At 38.1% G+C, this 14,818-nt stretch overlaps 1 protein-coding gene across 2 annotated transcripts; it reads right to left on the reverse strand.

Annotated features, from left to right (window-relative positions):
* Positions 1-16: 16 nt before the first annotated feature.
* On the reverse strand, positions 17-14,788 carry tkv (serine/threonine receptor kinase thickveins). 2 transcript variants are annotated; one of them, XM_022064879.2, is made up of 8 exons: positions 14,610-14,788; positions 5,109-5,293; positions 4,259-4,479; positions 4,009-4,147; positions 3,397-3,589; positions 2,262-2,559; positions 1,417-1,732; positions 17-1,150 (listed from the first exon to the last, which is right to left on the reverse strand). In XM_022064879.2, exons 1-8 carry the CDS (start codon positions 14,695-14,697, stop codon positions 1,022-1,024), a joined length of 1,569 nt encoding a protein of 522 aa, XP_021920571.2. In that variant the 5' UTR covers positions 14,698-14,788; the 3' UTR covers positions 17-1,021. The 2 variants fall into 2 exon arrangements, with proteins under 2 accessions (XP_021920571.2, XP_087214673.1); XM_087358547.1 differs by lacking the exon at positions 14,610-14,788 and adding an exon at positions 7,642-9,435.
* Between the last annotated feature and the right edge of the window lie 30 nt (positions 14,789-14,818).

Here is a 14,818-nt window from a genome sequence, read left to right on the forward strand (position 1 = left end):
GTAAGAGATCAAAGGATTAACATAAGTTATGCACCTATTATTTTTGATCTTATGTACAATGTGTCAAAAAAATTTGTATCATTTAGTGAACAAAAATGATCACATACCAATGTCACACAGTTAACAGTTACCAAGGCCACCAAAATTTTTCTTGTTCTTCACACACATTTGTAATGTATACATTAGGCTAAAAACCAAAATTTCACTGCACATTTCCTGTACACTATTATGTAAAACTGAACACAAACCACTTCAATCTTATGGCTGTCAGCCATAACACGTCTTCCTGCACATGTAAGACTGGTCAATGCGTTAACATGTACTTGTTCACAATTCCATTCATTGTTAACACTACTGTACAATGACATTAGGCATTCTGATATTCTTAAAGAATATTTTCACTTGCTTGAATAAGATGATACAATAATTGATGAAAGACAATTGGGCTACAAGCTGCATCAGGCAGTTGAGTGGTGAATACACCATATTCTGTGCCAACGTTTCGAGAGCAATCTCTTCTCTCATCCTCAGGGCAGCTGCGTAACAAACTGTTCTTCTGTAGAGTGCTTTCTGATGGGAACTGGCAATGGACAGCAAGTAGTAGCATGGTGCCGTCTTGAACAACCTGAGAAGTCTGCGAGAGTTTGCACTTGACCTCAACTGCTAGTTTCTATTGGTCAGCGTCAAACAAAGCAACAGACGGGCCACCAGCAACACCATGCTACTACCTGCCATTCATTGCCAATTTCCATCGGTGAGTGTGCTACAGACGACCAGTTTGTTACGCAGCTGCCCTGAGGATGAGAGCAGAGATGGCTCTCGAAATGTTGGCACAGGACATGGTGTATTCACCATCCAGCCACCTGATGCAGCTTGTAGCCCGAGAGCCTTTCTTTCAACTTTTGTCGCCGCGAAAGCTTCACTTTATACAAGATGATACAATACTTTTCACTTGCTGAAGTCTTAGTTGCAGTCTGTGAAAAATCTTGCTTGCACATTCCCTACATTACTTTCACTGGTGTTAGACAATTTTTACTGTATTATCTGCATCCAATTTACATAACGTCTTCTTTACTCTGAGTGCTGTCAGTCTCACTGCTGGGTTTGGATGCCAGCATTCCTGCATAACTTTTGCCAACGTCCTCAGAACCTGAAATCAAATGTTAAAGCATTAGAAAAATTTCTTCCTCACATCTGAAGTAGCAGAATCTCATGGGTGCTTATACATTCTTTAAGTGAGACCATGAGGTTCTATATCAAAATAACTGGAGGTCACTGCTATCAGGAGCAGCATGACATCACAGATAACCAAGTGACTGTCTGGGAAGGTTATTAATGGTATGGCCATGTTAAATATAAATTAGCAAGCATCAAACAGCAGCAGATAAAGTTTTAGCAGAATAATGATTCTTTTACCTCCTCTGATTCCCATCTTGGAGGGATGTGTGGGCGGATCCTCTTGATACACACTACTTCATGCATGTCTTCAAAGGAAGGGTCACTGGGAACACAGTTATAGTATGGGAGTTGATAATCGTCAGCTGCACTAAGTTTGTTCCCAGTCACACACCGGCAGCCCATTTCCCAGAACACCAGGCCAAGAGAGTACATGTCAGCCATCTTGAATGATTCAAATGCAGATGTGTTTAGCGACTCATCAAGCACCTCAGGTGCCATGTATCGTCGAGTCCCAACACGTGTGTTGGGTGCAATGTCAATCTCATTGCTTTCACTGAAATGACAAAAAATAGTGTACTTAGCAGCAATAAAGAGACTATAATGAAAATATCAGCAGAGTCATGTTAATAAAAACAAAAAGTAAATAAAACATACTTTCTATGCACATCAGCTGGTGGTTCATGATTATATATTGTATAACTGTATTCAATCCTTGCATTTAAGTGCCAAAACTAATTGGATTGACAATATGGGGGGGAAGGAAAAAAAAAAACAGCAGTGACTTTAGATCAATATGATATATACATCCTTTTTGGATTATATGATGAGAGATGAAAAATCATTACCAATTAATTACAACATATGCTAATACATGAGAACCAGGCACCAATAACAATTTATGTGCCAATACCCAGCCATAATTTGAGCACAGATTACTAGATTATTCCTGAAAGTTCAATGAACTTACAGCACATCTGTATTTTATCTTTATTAAGCATGCTGTTCAGTGTTCAGTATTTTCATTTTGAAGCAACAGACAAAAAGTAAAATCAAACATTTCCATCATAAACCTTAATACTGACCTGATATATCTCACTGCTAGGCCAAAATCTGCAATGGCACACTGGCCATTTCTTTTTACCAGGATATTTTTGCTCTTGATATCACGATGTGATATAGCTGGTTTGCCTCGGGTACCAAAAATCTCAGTATGGAGGTGTGCCACTCCGCTTGCAGCAGAGAGAGCAAGGGTCAGAAGAGATGAGGGATCTAGCACATGTGTGTGAAGGTAGTCATGTAATGAGCCATTTTCATGGTAGTCCGTGATCAGGAGCATCTGCGTCCATGAGCCTGTGCCTTTGATGTCAGCTGCAATGAAACCTGTCCACAGACAATAAGATGAAATGAAATATACATATTACTTAAAAAGAGAGTAATACAATTTATGTATCATAAAGGAATATGTGACACATACTATAGAAAATGGAATTAAATATTTTACAAATAATGCAGTTTCAAGTTAATACATCACCCTAAAGTGGCCTAACTGCAATTTAATGTGAAACACAATTCAGATTCTTTTCATCTGTTTACAGACCTCCGCAAACATATCATCCTTCAGATGAATATGTTGTAATCTGTTGGGAAGAGCTCCTACCAGAGATCATTCTTGTATCATATTTCAGACACTGCCTCTTCTGATTCTTGAAGAGTTAGTTTCCTATCTCTAACTGACAATTATCTTCATTCATCTGTACCACTAATCACAATTTAGTTCCTTATACACAAATTTAGAAAACTCTTCATGAAACCCACACTTTATTCTACTTTACTTTTAATGCCCCACACTCCTAAAAGTTTGTATTATCCCGGATCCTTTCCCAAGCCAGTCTAATCTATATTCTTTATAATTTTCCTAAACCCATAAACACATTTCATATTTTTCCTTCATACTGTTCTGTAACATTAATGTTTTTTCACCTCTATAGATGAAAACTTTCCATATAAAAAATTTTCTTTGTTCTTTTCATTACTGAAAGCTATCCCTCCATTGTCCTAATACCAAACCGGTTTGTGACGGATACAAAGACAGGCCAAATATTTATTATAGTTTCATATTTCTTTTTCTGGTAGTGTTAACCCAATAATCAAGCCATGAAGCATGCTATATATAAAAGAATATACAAGAAGTTAATACTACCATTGACAATAACTTACCTAAAATATTTTCATGTCGCATCAATACTGTTTGATAGATTTCAGTCTCTCGGAACCAACTTGCTTCTTCTGTTGTGAAGAAGACTTTAACTGCAACCCTCTCTCCTCGCCACCTTGCAAGCCACACTTCTCCATATCTACCTTTTCCTATTGACTGTACCATCTGGATCTGCTTTGCAATCGTACGTTGAACCTACAAAATATTGCCAATATGTATTGTCAATAAGTAATTCTATTCCACACAGTGGCTTCTTGAACTTTTCTGAGCATGATAATTTATTACAAATACGAAAGAATAAAAACGAGACCATTGACAAAATACGTGCAGCACATTTTAATGTACTACATAAAAAATAAATATCAATGAACGGAAGAAAACTGAAAATGTGCAATATTCAGTAACAGTACATATACAGCACAAACTTCTGACATGATTTGGATTATAAATTATAAATGTATGTACTGTGCAACATATCTTTTCTAGAGTAAGCACCTGTGTCATACAAATATTCAAATCTTCATTGTATATTATACATGTATGCCATCAGATTAACTTACATTAGGTTTTCAACACCATGATAAATATAAACAGCAATAATCTTTAGCACTTACCAGCAGAGGCAACCCAGAGCCTGATCCTGAACTCTGATCTATCAGCTCCTGAAGGGTACCACTGTTTGCCAGATAAGGGTCACAGTTCCTTGTTGCCTGCACAAGGTACATTTGTCTGCGATCCTCACGCTTCTTATACCTGACAGGTAAGAAACCATACACTTTAATTTTTATTTTCATATTTTACAATAATCAATAATGGGACATACCAATCTTAATAACTGTAAGACAGACTATAAGTAAACTTTACCTGAGATAAACACATGCAACTACGATGAGGAATGCAATAAGACAAACAGTTATGGAGATGATGAGAGCAATATAGGGGATGCTGTCATCATAAGTGAGTGATGGTCGTGGGGTAGTGCTGCCCCTTACTGGCTCTGGTAGTAGGAACTGGTTACACAGATTTGTGTAGTTACAGCACAATATTGACTTGCCACGCATGTGAGGTACCAGGTGGCCTTTACACTACGAGAAAAAAATAAAAAAATGCCAGCATTAGCACATTAGGATACATACATAGTCATACAGTTTTGATGCCATGTTTTCTCCTTCATGAGGTAATTCAGTTTAAATGGAAGTAACATTAAAGTTCTCTGCCCCCCACCCCCACATCCCCAGCTTCATCTGACCATGCTTATCGTTTATAGTTTCTACAGAAGTGAGCAAACTGCATTTCAATGATAAAGTGTCAGCAGCCTGTGAATAAATGTTGCAACACACATCATTTGGAATCCTCATATTTTCTAATTAAACATGCACAATATTATTTGACCCTTACTCGTTTTACCAGTTTGACTTTAACCATTCACTTGATCAAGTTTAAATAAAACTGACTGCCACTTATTGGATTGCTACTTAGTTATGAGACAGAACACCTTTTTCAATATGCCTAATTTATTTTATAAGGGTGAAAGAACACATTAATAAATTTAGAACATAATACGTTTTTAAACGGCAGCTACAGCAGTTTACATAAAACGGCAAAAATAACTGAACATGTCACAAATTTACCAAAAACAGAATAATTATGAACTAGTTTCTCACTCTCTCAACCTCAAAACCATGATATATGTATGAGTGACCCAAAACCATACCTGCATTAAACCACTTTCATCAGGAGGCAGGCAGCCAAACGTCCGCTCCTCCTCCCATATCCCCGTTTCCGAGTTATAAACCTCCTCCACAGCACTGAAGCACTGGCTTCCAGGCTGTCCCACACACGTTCCATTGGGCTTACCGTCGGGACAATGGCCATCACAGTAACACTCCACTCCATTTGCTGCAAATATCCAAAATATAATTATGATTTCAGAAAATATACACATAACATTGTATGAATATATATGCTTACATGCACATTAACCTTTTCTCTAATCTCACTACTTGTAATGATGGCCAAACAGACAACTGAAATTTCAAACTCACTGATTGCAGTATGCTTTAATTTTTCTTTCAGGAAATCTCTATCTCACTTACACACTGTCAGCTTCACACTATCAGAGTTTTATAATTTTAATTACACTTTTATGTTGAATGTGTTCTTGTTACATTTTTAATGTCTATTTTGTAACTTTACATTATAAACACATGCTTTAAAAATGCATCATTTCTTCAAGTCTTTGAGACATTTCAGGTTCTCATGACAACTATGAAATCTTCTGGGATGTTGCACCATGTAACACGGTAGAAAATGATCAATGTTTCAGAGATGATTACGACATCCATCATCAACGCAATAAATTATTTCCACTTAAAATTTAGTAAATGTAATGACATAATGAAAACATAAAGAATGCAGTGCAGACTTTTAAGATGCTTTTCCCCAAAGATGGCTAACTCCTATTTCTTAAGCACAATTCACTCAACAATGTCCTGCCCATATGGCTTCATGACTTCCTATTGCTTTAATTTAATTCTACTTCAATAAAGTCTAGTGTTCAGAATATACTTTCAGGACAGACAGTACACAAAATATGGAAGAAAACATTGCACACATAAGCAAAAGGCAGGCCAATTCATCCACTAATCTCATCTGATTAATATGATTGATTAATGAGTGAGATTATTATCTTGTTAAGCTCTTCAAAGATGGTAACTTGTCGAGCTCAGAGTTGGGTGGCATTATCTACAGTATGTACAGTAATACGTACAACAAAGGAAACTTCTCTATAGAAATTAAGTACCAACTGTAAGCTTTCAATTGACTTGTCACGAATACCACAAGTAGGCACTCATCAACTTCTTAGTGAGAACCCAAGGTATAATTTTATTAAAGGAAGTAACAATTTAGCATAGACAATTTTTCAGACTGAAGAACACACACAACTAGTAACAAAGTAAAATTGTATAATTCAAAGTTACTGAGAATAAATAAGTCAATATTTACATAGTTTTCCTCAGTGGCACAATTAAACAGCTATGGTAATACCTCAAAACATACAATAATCATATCTTCCTGGTTGTCCTATTATTCACCATCCATAATATTTAGCAGGTTACTGCAGCCATTATCTTGCACTTGAGCAATACCTACTTGGTTCTGAGTCTTACTCAGGGCTGACTATCCTAATTTTCCCCAATCTTTCCAAGTAAACAGGATAACTAACTAACTCCCTGGTAGCAGAAACCCCAGGTGCAACACCGACAACACCAGAGCCCACTACCAGCCACAATCCTGAGCCATCTTGATGTTATCCTCCAATATCCTTCTTGGTCTGCCTAGTGATCATTTTCCAGGAGTTCCTACCAAAATTCTGTATGCACTCCCTTCCTAACCCAAGCTTGCTACAAGTCAAGCCCATCACAGCCTCCTAGATTTCACTATCCTCACTATGCTAAGTGACCTGTACAATTCACGCAGCTCCTTGTTATGCAATATTCCAAATTCCCCGCTTACGCCCTCTGACCTTCCTGATGACATGTTCTAGAGCAAAGTAAACAGGAAATGCCTTCAAAACACACCACAACCACTTAATCTTGCATACATCCCTTTTCATTATAAACACATCCAGCATCTTTTCATCAAGAATGATACAATCCCTAAGTTGTTACAGCATTGCAGAATGGCCAGAGGGAGACAATAAGGAAAGGGAATAACAGGAATTCATATATTAATGTCAAACACGCTAAAAATAATTTCTCAGGTAGTATAATCACAGGATAATCATACACAAAATCTGTTATTGCATTTTTTAAAGGATGCAGACATACATAAATGTACACCCAGACTTCATATTACTTCTGTAATTGACATGCAGATTGTTTGTCTGGCATTGTGTACATAGATCCGTGTTAATTACAACAGCAACCTGATGCTATAAACATGCTAATGTATGCCAACATGTGTATTGATGTTATCTGCAAGCAATACATACATTTCAACAATGTTAAAAGAGTGTAGAGCTTCATAAGTTTTACATCTTCTCCAAATATTTTGAGCATAATCAAATCAAGGAGGATAAGATTGGCAGAGCATGCAGCATACATGAGAATGAGGAGAAATGCATACATAATTTTAATCAGAAAACCTGAAGGGAAAAGATCACATAGAAGACCCACATAAAGAGGGTGGCCAACTGTATACCCTGCTCAGTTTGGAAAAGATCAGATAAATGTCTAGATACATACGCCATAGTTCTTGGAATCAGCCTACATTCCTGTCCGTGCGTATTCTCTGGCGTGCAACAAAAAGGCGTTGCTGTCCACAGTGGGTAATCGTTTTGGCAATAAACTATGGTCGCCTATGGGCCAGACATCAACGAGTTTTTTGTGTGGTTCAACACGAAGGCGCCTTGTATGGCGGAAAGGTATTTCTTCCTCCCAGCTCAAAAGAAGTGGCAGCAGCAGACAGCATCACAGTGGAGCCGCGATGTCGTAAAGGCGGGGAGGGGGCAGCTTGGTTCAACAGTTGGCCTCAGGCACCCCGACATACGGGCACCTTGCCCCTTTAACACATGCTACACGAGCCTACACTCTGCAAGTAGCAGTCATCAAGTTTGGCGATAACGCACGAAGTCACATTTCAACCACGCAGCATTAATGCTACAAAACAAGTCAGTAACAGCAGGCTTCACCTTCACCTGCCGAGGTCATTTTGCGTGAATAAGATCATTGTGGCCAAGGATTATAGTCGGAATCAGTCGTGACATGCTTCAAGGTACTGACCTATCACGCGTCTGAAGACTGAGGAAAACCACGACAGCCACAACATGAAGATTTGAAATGAGCATATCCTAATAAGTTTAAGGCGTTATATCGCTACATCACTGTACTGGGTCTTGGCGCCCACGATAAAATGCGGAAACAAAATATATAAATAGAATTTTGATGCGGAATCCTCAAACTACAATGATGTTAAGGATCCGACTCAGAATCCTGTTCAATGGCGGGATCCTGTATTAGAAGTGCTGGAATCTTTGGGTAAACCAGTTATGACAACCACGAGACAAGCGACTATGTGGTCATCGAACACCTTAGGAAGTCACAAGGAAAACCATAGGCCTTAGAACAGGCGACTTGTCGTTTACTATTTTTAATGAGTTGGAAAGGTTGCGGAAGGAAGTGATGATCTTTTCATTTAAGTTACGACTACTAACTATCCTCGCACTACCTGGAGGGCTGAGAAAACACGACAAATCTGAGTAAGGGGAGCTGGTCTCTAGAACGAGATTTGAAGCCGACACCAAAGGTTCTCGAGTTATGAGATGAGGCGTCTTTGACATACCTTGTCTCATAAACAACTTCCAGCATAAAATTTCCATTTTAAATGTACAACAGGTCACAATTTCGTAGCAGGAACAGTGAACGTATGATTGGTAAGTGGAAAGGGGAGCTTGTTATTCTACTTGAGCTGATACAGAAATGCTTCTCAAATTTTTCTGAAATGTTCCGAAACAGATGTGGGAAGAAATTAGGTCATTCCGTCGAAGTTGGAAGAGCAAATGAAACATATCAAAAAAGTAAGAAGAGGGGCACAATTAGGGAAGCCAGAACGGCATGTGTTAATTGCTTAACACGACAGGAGATATGTAAATATAATAGGAGGTGGCAACAAGCATGTTAGCTCAAGCAATGAATCTGATCTGCATTCGAGAAAAGGTTGGTTCGAGACTCGGCAATGTCGCCGTCTGGCCTGAAATGAATGGTACTATAATATTACACTAAAAGAGAAAAAGACCGCATCGTGCACCCCGCTCAACCCTCTTCTGCAAAATAAATTCTGTGTTGGATTTGAAGTCTGGTAGAAGTTTTCCAACGTTTATGATGTACTTGCTGCCTCCATCATCAGGGCGATTCGCTACCACCAATAAAAATCACAAATAAGAACTGGGATACGTTTTTTTAAGGCTTTCATCAAACCTGCATGACGTTAGCTGTTGATACTGCGTCAGAAACGAATATAATTTCGAAAAAGCTAAAAACATTGGCAGAGAAATGTGACCGAGCCCCAAATACAGCCGTTTCATAACTGATTTCAGGGGGTTTCAACGCCGTGTATGACCGGCAACTTCTGCAGCTCAACTGTAGCAGGCGTAGCCTAAACTCCTTTTACGGGCGTTCAGGAACACAACTTCTACAGGCAAACAAATTATATTCTTTCTCGAAAAACTGTTCATTACCGTCATGAATTCTTCAATAAATTTCATTTCACAGATCAGATCTTTTGGCGCATTTCAGTAACACTACCTTCAGAATGAATGTACAAAGAACTCACTATATATGTCTTTATAACGCTAAAGCGGAGATTATAAGCTTTCAAATGCTCTTCAGAAGAGAAGTTGCCTGCATTATCAACCCTTTTGTATCCATCTGACATTCCCATTTTGGGTTATGAACCAAGTTACAGTGACCGCTGTTATATAAAATTCTGTGCTACGTGCCCAGGTACTCCCCTCTTAAAGCATGAAATGCCACTCACTTCAAGCTTGCTTGCGCCCAGCCTAGGGGGACAGAAGACAGTCAAAACTCGTAATCCTTTCTTCCTTACTGTAACCGTCCTAAAAATAGTTCTCCTTTTGGAACAGGACCAAGATACTCACTATTTTCACACTAGTGTCGGCTAAAAGACTTCATACACATTCATGGAGACTTCAGCCATTTCATAATACGACGCCAAGCCGACTGGCGAATAGTTGACGTCACTATATAAAGTATAGCGAGATATAAACATCGCCCTGTGCAGATTACGTAAATTACTGTATCTCTCCACGTCTGATAGTGCAGGTTGGAACTTTATTACCTTCAGACAGATATTCCCTGTAATCCGGCAAACTTCAAGCGAATGTCGTGACAACCAAGCATTCATCATTCCCCAAAGAGATTATAAATCTTCCCTGTGGTTGAATCAATTGCGAGGGTAAACAGTCATGATCAGATGACTGTTGCGAACCCGCAGAAGTGGGAAGAAGACGATAAGGTCTACTCTAATGGACTACCTTGGCATATTACTGAAGGGCTGAGAAAAAATTATGAAAAATCTCAGAGCAGCTGATACTCCGTACTGATTTGACAGGGTAGCGGGAGGGATGCCGAGAGATTCTGGATCAGCGCTGACGGCGATGAGTATGAAGATGGCAGTCTTCTGGGACGTTGCATCGAGAAGTCTGGTAGATATTGACCGACGTACAAGAAGAGCCTGCTGCATTCACCATCAACCTGATTATGAATAATATGAGATGATGGAAGGAGAAAGCTGCTCTGAAACGTTTTAAAAAATTAGTATCGCACAAATACTCTTTCCATTCTATGGGCCTTAAGACAAAAGACGTCGAAGAAATGCCGATCATGTACAGCCGGGCTTGGTGTTATTGGTATGGGATGTAGCTTAGTTGTTGCAATGCACAATGTAATTACTTCGCCTCAGCATACAGTTCGACCTTGCATACGATGACATAGGCCGAACTCAACAGAAGCTATTACTGTCAACAAAATACATCGTTCCTCTTCATAAAAACACATTCGCACAAACATATACGTATCTAAAACCCAATCTTCTTACACGTTTGACACTCTAGCCTGATGTGAACCAAGGTTTCCTGTTTTGTAGAAGCGTTATCACACGGCGGTTAGATTCCCTGGATGGAAGTACTACTGTGAGGCCTCTACGGAAAAATTTGAGTCCTGACAAGGGATTCGAACCTGCGACCCCAGTGTTGTAAAAACACCGCACATGCACCAAGATCGGCTCATTTGCGCATTGCATCACATTCTGACACTCTATGGTTCCAATACAAGGCAAATATTCGAACACCACTGGATGAATTAGGGGGTTTAAAAGGCTTGGAAAATGTAATTTTGAACACCAATCATAATAACAGCAGACTAGTATTTGTAACACATCTTTATTTGAAGTTACGATTCATCAGTCACTTACATTCCAAAATATTTTACGTGGTGTCCATGTTGTCTTTTAAAGTATTCCTGGACAACTTAACAAAGGTGCACACTTTTTAAAGCTTTATAATCATATTAAACGATTTTACAGTTAATGTTAGCCGTGTGCCTCCACCTCACAAGTTTACATAACTGCTATATACTACACGTGGGGGCTACATCAAAATAAACTACATTCAAAAAACTCTTCACTAGAGAAATTCCATGGTACACAAATTCCTTGAAAAGCGAAAAATCGTTATCCAGCCGACAAAGAAATACCATTTTATCGACCCTGAAGTTTCATCATCGTGCTCACAAAATCACGCCAATGCCTTGAGATTTCTGGATCAAAATCTTGTTTTCCGTGTCATTATAATATAAATACCTTGTTCAATGATTTGTTAAAAGTTCCACAAATGAAATCCTAGATTCGGTACTGTCTATATAACAGTATCAGAACTTGGTGATTAATAATGTAGTACAAAAATTACTTTCCATCTTCGTCTTTCTTTATCTACATGTCCGCATCGTGTAACGTCTGCTTGCCGCATGTGCCTGGTTCTTTGGACATAAGCGGCTCCTCACTAACCCATCTCCAAGTCGTAATCCATTCATCAGACGAAAAACCACGAGTCACAACTTACATAATCACAATTCTACCCAAAAGACAGTAACTTTGCTACTGTTGACAGAAACTAACGCTGATATCCAATGCTGTTATTTCACAGTAAGTTAGGAGATAACGCTGTCTCGATAATTATGCACAATGCCATGCAGACGTGTAGATGAGCAGCGAGCGATACTGCTTCAACCATTTTCAACTATGGCACTTGTCGGAAATTAACAATCAGCTTTACGCTTAGGCCGCTTTGCCCCCCAGGAAAACTGTGCCAGTACCCAGTTGATAGGAAGCTGGGTGGGCCCCAGAACCGGTTCTGACACGATGGTGAAGAGAAAATTCTCTACTCCGGGGAAATCAAACCCCATTCACTGCAGCAAGTAATTACAATGACTGAGCTAACCCCAGTTCATTCATAATAATCTGTTCAGAGAATAATTACATGGCTTGCTAGGTGAACCAATAGCACAGTAGTTTAATCACTCACCTCGTTTTAACTACACTATGTGTTTTCAAAAAAAGAAAGACAGTAAAAACTATTAAAATTTATATGTGATACACACTTATACAAATGCCATCTCTTGGGAAGCATGTTTACAGGCCATATTACTAGACAGGCATGCACAGTCAGTTTCATGTTCCCCTTGTTTAATCAGAAAAAACTAGTACCCAGAAGGGTAAGCCACTCAGCCACAATGACAGAAAAAAGTTCCTGTTCCTGCTAGGAATCAAACCCCTGATGTCCAACTCATTGCCTTCCAATGAATTGACTGACATCACAAACTTATGCAAAAAGTTAATATCAAAGAATCCTATTCAAATGTTCAAAAACTACAATACCTTTTTGAATGAAAAAGTTTGGTTAGTACATGTTGAAAAATCCTGTCTTCTATTTGTCTATTCCATGGACAGAAAAAAAAACATAAATACTTCTTTGATTTTGTAATGCTGTATCAACCACCAAGACTGTGTCAAGTGTGTGAGAATTATTAATGCCAAATTGCAAGAAACAGCCAGAACAGAAAATCATGTCCTATTTTCACATATTACTCCAAAATCTGTCTACAGAAATATAAAATAACGTTTGAAAAGAACTAAATGTAGATCAGACAAAACTTCTTAAAACCCTGGAAATGCACAATACCTTTTAAAACAAATGTACCTGCCATACTTGCATAATCTGATGGAAAGCACATACTCATAATTATAGTTCAGATTAAATCTGAGACTAAACTTTGAACAAAAATCATCACAAATAAATTAGATATTAACTGGCAAGCTAGCACTGGCAGTCATTAAATGTTGTGAATTAATTTTAATTTCTTGCAATACACCATACTTTGTAAAACTCAGTCAATTCTTATTCATTTATCTCTATATTACATTATTTTAGTTTACACTGCCATATAAAAGTGCCAGGAATTGTTTCAATACCCTCATCTGATTCTCATCATATATTTTAATAATATTTGTAATGTGAATTGCTACAGAGATGCAGTCATGGAATACCCTTACCATATGATTATCTCTTGAGCATAAACCACCTATACATAAAATGACAAATTATTTGCCTGGGATTGGCCTTTTCTTTCATTCTATGGGTTCCCCAGTACTACCCATATACCGAAAAGTTTATCCACTTTTGACATGTCCTAATAGCAATTTCATACAAAGTGTTACTTTTACATTCTTAAAACTTTGCATACTGTGTAGTGTATTAGAATATAAAATAAGCAAACAAACAAACTATTAACACTATAAATGACACTAGTGCCAAACGCGTTTCGACCTCAAGAGGTCATCATCAGTGGCAACAGGGAATTAATTCATGTAATCAAAATGGTTTAAAAAACAAATCAAGAAGTACAGTAACACCCATACTTCGTTGGAGTTCACAGGCACTGCTCACCGCAGACCAGCAACGGCCGCAGGACAACTGGACCAATAGCTAATTGCAGAGTACAACTCCTGTGAAACCAACATCTAGTGTAGTGTTGCTTCTTATGGTTTTGTAAAGAACTCTACTTCTTGATTTGTTTTTGAAACCATTTTGATTATATGAATTAATTCCCTGTTGCCAATTATAATGACCTCTTCGGGTCGAAACGCGTTTGGCACTAGTGTCATTTATAGTGTTAATAGTTTAATTTATATTGTTACTTTTACATAGCAAATTATAATTGAAAATATGCAACCCAAAGCACACATCTCATAACATGTATTAGTAGAACACACAATTTTACTCACACTGTCAGATTTATTAAACATCTGCACCTGTGTAATGTTTTTACTGTAGTAGATGCATGAAAATTGATTCGTATCTAATCACTAATTTGACGTCTCAATATCGCACTTCGCAAACGTTAACATTAGTCTACTTCTTTGATCGATGATAAAATATAAAATAAGTGAAGATAATCAACACGTCATAAACACAACTAGTTAAAATCTAAACCCTATTCAAAACGATCCTTTCTCAGAAGCCATTCGTAAACATTGATATCTTGAGATACTAGAAGCAACAACAGACACAGCACATAAGTTGCTGTCCAGGCATTTATCAATGTTAAATATAAATTAATAAAATATCCACAATACTCACCTGAACTTCCTTGTCCTAAGAATACACCTAATCCTAGAAGTAAACGTGCTTTTCGGCCCCAAACAGGGTTTCTGCCTAATTCAGCCATTTTCTCCTACAACACAACTCATGACGTCACACATTGTTATAGAGAACGAGTGCTTGGGATTGGACCACTGAACTTTTATTTACGGAAAGAACAGAGACGTCAAATCAAATGCTAGTAGTCT

Source organism: Zootermopsis nevadensis, unplaced genomic scaffold (assembly GCF_977971745.1).
Source record: "Zootermopsis nevadensis isolate Lab colony 2312 unplaced genomic scaffold, Znev_1.0 Znev_ptg000030l, whole genome shotgun sequence".
NCBI lineage: Eukaryota > Metazoa > Arthropoda > Insecta > Blattodea > Termopsidae > Zootermopsis > Zootermopsis nevadensis.

What these genes read in the sequence shown, in the direction of transcription:
- tkv (XM_022064879.2), bottom strand. Translation starts at nt 14,697, where the DNA reads ATGGCTGAATTAGGCAGAAACCCTGTTTGGGGCCGAAAAGCACGTTTA. An exon ending in GCTCTGGGTTGCCTCTGCTG is followed by an intron (nt 3,590 to 4,008) that starts GTAAGTGCTAAA and finishes AATATTTTGTAG; the next exon opens with GTTCAACGTACGATTGCAAA. An exon ending in CAAGATGGGAATCAGAGGAG is followed by an intron (nt 1,151 to 1,416) that starts GTAAAAGAATCA and finishes ATTTGATTTCAG; the next exon opens with GTTCTGAGGACGTTGGCAAA.